The following is a 4,590-nucleotide window of genomic DNA, read 5'->3' as shown; positions in this document are numbered from 1 at the left end:
GTGTGCATATGTAGCCTTGTGACCTAAATAAAGTTATTCCTTATTCCTTTAATAAGGAAAAGTATAGTAAAGGTAGATACAAAAATAAATAAAAACAGCTTCTTTCCTCTGGCATTGAGACTCCTTAATTCATCATCCACCGTCCATATATATATATATATATATATATATATATATATATATATATATATATATATATATATATATATATATATATATATATATATGTTTGTTTGTTTGTCTTCTTCTCTCTGTAGCAAATTGGGAGTGCAAACAAAATGTCATTACGCAACCCTGTCGTACAACAACAAATATAAGCCATGTAATTTATTTTTCCAAACCCTAAATATTTAAATTTGACTACTTTTAGGCCACTAAATAAATAAACAAATGAATATTTAAATGATTATTTCAGCCAAGAATTGTAATACACGAGGCTGTGAAGCAGCATTTAACGTGTTATGAATAAAATGTACTCCAGAATATAATAAAATAAATGTTTAATTAACCAGATGAATACATTAAGTACATCCTGTTGTTATGTGGAAATGCTGAAAAATAATAAATAAAAAGTAACGGTAAAGTTTGTTTTTTGTTTTTGTTTTTTATTTGCGGACATACATTTATTTTTTAATATTGTAAGTAACTTTATCCTGAGCATTTACATTTCTCCTCAGCAGTCAATATCAGCAAAAAAAAACACATTATTAAGGATATTTATTTTTAATTTACCCAAACGTGAGCACTTCCAAAAGTGCATTCTCCATAATGAAATGAAACTAAAGGTTTTCTCCAACTGACTCGTCTGAACCTTGAAGTGTGAATTCAAACACGTTTTCTTTCAGTGGAGACCCATTTATGAAAATAAGCCTCTTTTTTGTATTCCCTTGGTGAATTTAAGTTAGTCACCCATGTTTCTCTCTGGGAATTATGGTCCATTTATTTTAGAGTCAAATAGACCATAAATCGCATTGTGCTTTAAATCGGGTAGCAGCAGCTCAACTCAACGTTCTCGAGTCTCAGCTGCAGAAATTAAACCTGTTTTTTCGACGTCACGATATAAATATAGTGATAAATAAAGTGCTCTGGGTGTAAAACGAGAGATTCTGTCCAGTGCTTGCAGGAGAGTCCTCGCTGCTCCTCACAGCTCACATGCTGCATCGCTCTCCTCCTCCAGTTCTGCTGTAAATCTCTTTTTGTTCACCTTTTACTCTCATCCCCTCTGCCTCCTCCATCTTCTTGTACGCCCGTCCTCTCCTTCCTCTTTCTCTCTCTTTAAACTTACCTGGAGATATTACAGACGTGTTCTGTTATGACTCTTGCCTTTCATACATTTCATATTTTATATTCAGTCCAGAAAGTATCAATGATCACCTTAATGTACTGTTTTCTCTCCTCTCTCTCTCTCTGCAGGCCAGAGAAGGCGTCTCGTTTGCAGACCTGAGGAGTCGCTCTTCACTGTGACAGACAATCACAGCAACACATCCTTTTCTTTTTGTTTTAGTGCTTTGTTTGTGACAAATTCAAAACTTGGAGCACCTCAGCATCCCCCCACCCCTTCCCTCTCGCTCCCTTTCCTTCGGCTAAACACTTGACAATTCCTGCTCACCCCCATTTCCCTGCCTCCCCCTTCGCCAGTCGGCTCCACTCTCCACCTCCTGAGTGCCTGCTCTAAAGAGGCAGCGATGACACCCCAAAACCTCTTCGCCTCGGCCTTGTTACGCAACGTGACCCGAGGATAACCATCAATCCCCCCGGGGCGGCACTCATAAGACCGACACTCTCCCAGACACAGACCCTCCCTCCTCTCTCCTCCCTCCCTCCCCCGGCTTCAGGCAGCATGGGAGACGGGAGCTGGGTCTGTCTGAGCCCAGCTGAGTTCAGCCAGCTGCAGCAGTACAGCGAGTGTGAGTACCCACGTGTCTGAGGGGGGGGGGATTCCACGTTTGTGTGTGTGTGTGTGTGTGTGTGTGTGTGTGGTACTCCTGCTATAGCCGGCCTGCTCAGAGTGTTTATGCAACTCAAAAGACTTTAAGTAGGTTTTCAGTCCCAGAAGCCACACGTGTCATTAATAAAACATATGCAGCACTACTGAACACATAAATTGATAATACATACATTTTTATTTAAATGCTATTGTTGAAAATAATGTGGTTCTTTTCCCTCTTTGCCTCCATAACAGTCCATTAAATACTACTGGAGCAGGATTTCAGCCAGGATATTTGGCATCATATCATTCTTCCTTTTTAAATTCTTTTTTTAATGACACCTATTAGCCCGCCGGGTGAGCCTCGTGGCTCGTACCTCTTCCCTCACTAAACCACATTTGTTAGTCAAAGGAGCATCTGTCCTCTCGCTCCTGCTGATGAACATTAGTAGTATTACTCTCTCACGCGAGCTACGCAGTTGAGGGATTACACAAATACGTGAAATCACTGTTTTCTAGACCCGGATGAGGACAAACAACAACAGGTTACACAGGATTGGAACATAAATAGAGTAAATTATGAGGAAGTGGTTCCCAAAATGATTAATCTTGACTTTGTCTCCTTGCGTGTGTGTGTGTGTGTGTGTGTGTGTGTGTGTGTGTGGGCTCATTTAAAGCATGCAGGATGTTGTCTTATGTATGCAAATCATGCTGTTGCTTCATACATGACTTCGTATTGTTGTTCTTTTGGGGATGTGAGCAGTTCTCTTTGCAAATCATTGAGGTGTTCCAGGTGACGCGGGACAAGCATGACGTATTGTGGTGGGACAGGAAGTAAAGCGTTTACCTGCAGTGGATGAGTGTCTGCGGAGGAGAAGGTCTTTGCACTCGGGGAGCTCAGACCTCAGCCAAGGCCACGCCGCTCTGAGATTTAATGGCTTCTTTTTTTGGCCCATGTTTTCCTCTTTGCAGCAAGTTTTATGGGGACTGGGTTCAGTCGTTATTTTTTCTCTAATCCTGCTGACAAAGCCTGAAAGCTTATGGATGTCGTTGGTTAACCACTGAGAACTTTTTAGCATTTGGTCAATGTGTTAATTTACGGTCCATAAGTTAAGAAATTCACCTGCTCAGGCGAGACGGTTTAGAAGATCTTTGTTTTAGTCTCTCTCTTGTTCGTCTTCTGTCTCCAAGAATACAAACTAATAGGCCGCTCTGGGAGCTCAGACCTCAGCCAAGGCCACGCCGCTCTCAAATGTAATGGCTTCTTCTTTTGGCCCATGTTTCTCCCTATGATAAAAATGGGGCAATAAAAACTGAAAAATGGAACAAAGTACAAGACATTTATCCAATATATTGCGCTAAAATGAAAAGCCCTTCTTATGTTTCACATTATTTTGTAAAAATGACCCTTTATGTTTATGTGTGTCGTGGGCTAAAGAAAGCAAAATGAACCATCGTCATCCTCACTCGCGGAAAAACAAAAGCTTCTGCTCGCCCACGAAGTCACAAGTTGGAAAAAAGTCGTAGCTTAGTTTCCGTTACGCAACTTTTTGCCGCTTGCAGAACAGAGTCACATCCTGGTCCGTCCTCCTGTCCTCGCTCGTGTTGCTGTCGCTGTGCTTGTTGCTTTATGAGGAGCCGATAATGGAAACATAATAAATGCGCACGCTGCCAAGGCCCCTGCAGGCCGGGGAGGTCTCGCTTTTACTGCCGGCGGGGAGTGGAGAGACGGGAGGGATCGGGTGTCACCCGGCAATAAATCCGGCTCCTAATGAAGGACACGGCTGCGCTTGTATCTGGAGATAGAAAGACGCGATGGAGCCGGACCATCGGGCTCAAGGCCTGCTGGCATTAATAAGCTATATAATCAAATAGAAAACTATTATAGAAACTCAATCGATCACAACCATTTTTTGTAATTGATTCATCGTTTGAAGACCTGCTTCGTCTCGTCACATGTCAGGATGTGATGGGTTTTTTGTTGGGGAAAAGAATAAATAATTCAAAATAGTTTTTCGCTTTTCTCCAATGTTTTACCATTAAACCATTAATGTAAAAATAATAAAGCAGGAGATGAATCAATAATGAAAAGGATCATTAGTTAGAGCTCCATTATAATCTGTTAGAGCCGAAGCAAATTGCTGATGAATTGATTAGTTGATCAATGGAAATGAATCAACATGCATTGACATGATTGCTTCATCGTTGAAGTGATTTATCAAGCAGAGGATAAATTGTCTCTGGTTCCAGGGTTTTCTTTTGTTTTATGACATTTAGTTTCCTTGTTTGTCAGATTAAACATGAACTTGGACGTTGGGAACATGTGAAGTGCACTTTTCACTATTTTCTGACGTTTTATAGATTCATTATTGATCAAAGAAATTCAAAGAATTGAGTTTTTGCCTTTCAATAAACAAATAAAACCCACTCGTTCTTGCTCTGAAGCTGTGATTTAAATGGAGGGACGCCCAGCAGAGCAGGACCATCACCCAGCAGGACGCTTCCGTGTCCCAAGTGGAACCAGAAGGCATCGTTTACGTAACTTACGTAGTTATGTGAACCGAAACCACGACCTGTATCCAAACCTAATCAAGGAGTTGCTGGATATTTGTCGGAAATTACACAAAAAAGTATAAATGTGACATACGTTAATTCATTTCATT

General features: G+C 40.9%; 1 protein-coding gene across 1 annotated transcript in view; it reads left to right on the top strand.

Annotated features, from left to right (window-relative positions):
- Window positions 1–1,840: 1,840 nt before the first annotated feature.
- dgkg (diacylglycerol kinase, gamma) overlaps window positions 1,841–4,590 on the top strand; it is a gene marked incomplete at its 5' end in the record, with an annotated part of 74,288 nt that continues 71,538 nt past the window's right edge. The window contains one exon of the mRNA XM_079231180.1: window positions 1,841–1,907. Within this exon, the coding sequence (XP_079087306.1) occupies window positions 1,841–1,907 (67 nt within the window). The remainder of the gene's footprint in view (window positions 1,908–4,590) is intronic.

The sequence above is a fragment of the Taurulus bubalis genome (assembly GCF_910589615.1).
Source record: "Taurulus bubalis genome assembly, chromosome: 15".
Lineage (NCBI taxonomy): Eukaryota > Metazoa > Chordata > Actinopteri > Perciformes > Cottidae > Taurulus > Taurulus bubalis.
Note: the sequence above shows the minus strand (reverse complement) of the source record. Positions and strands in the feature narration are given on the sequence as shown.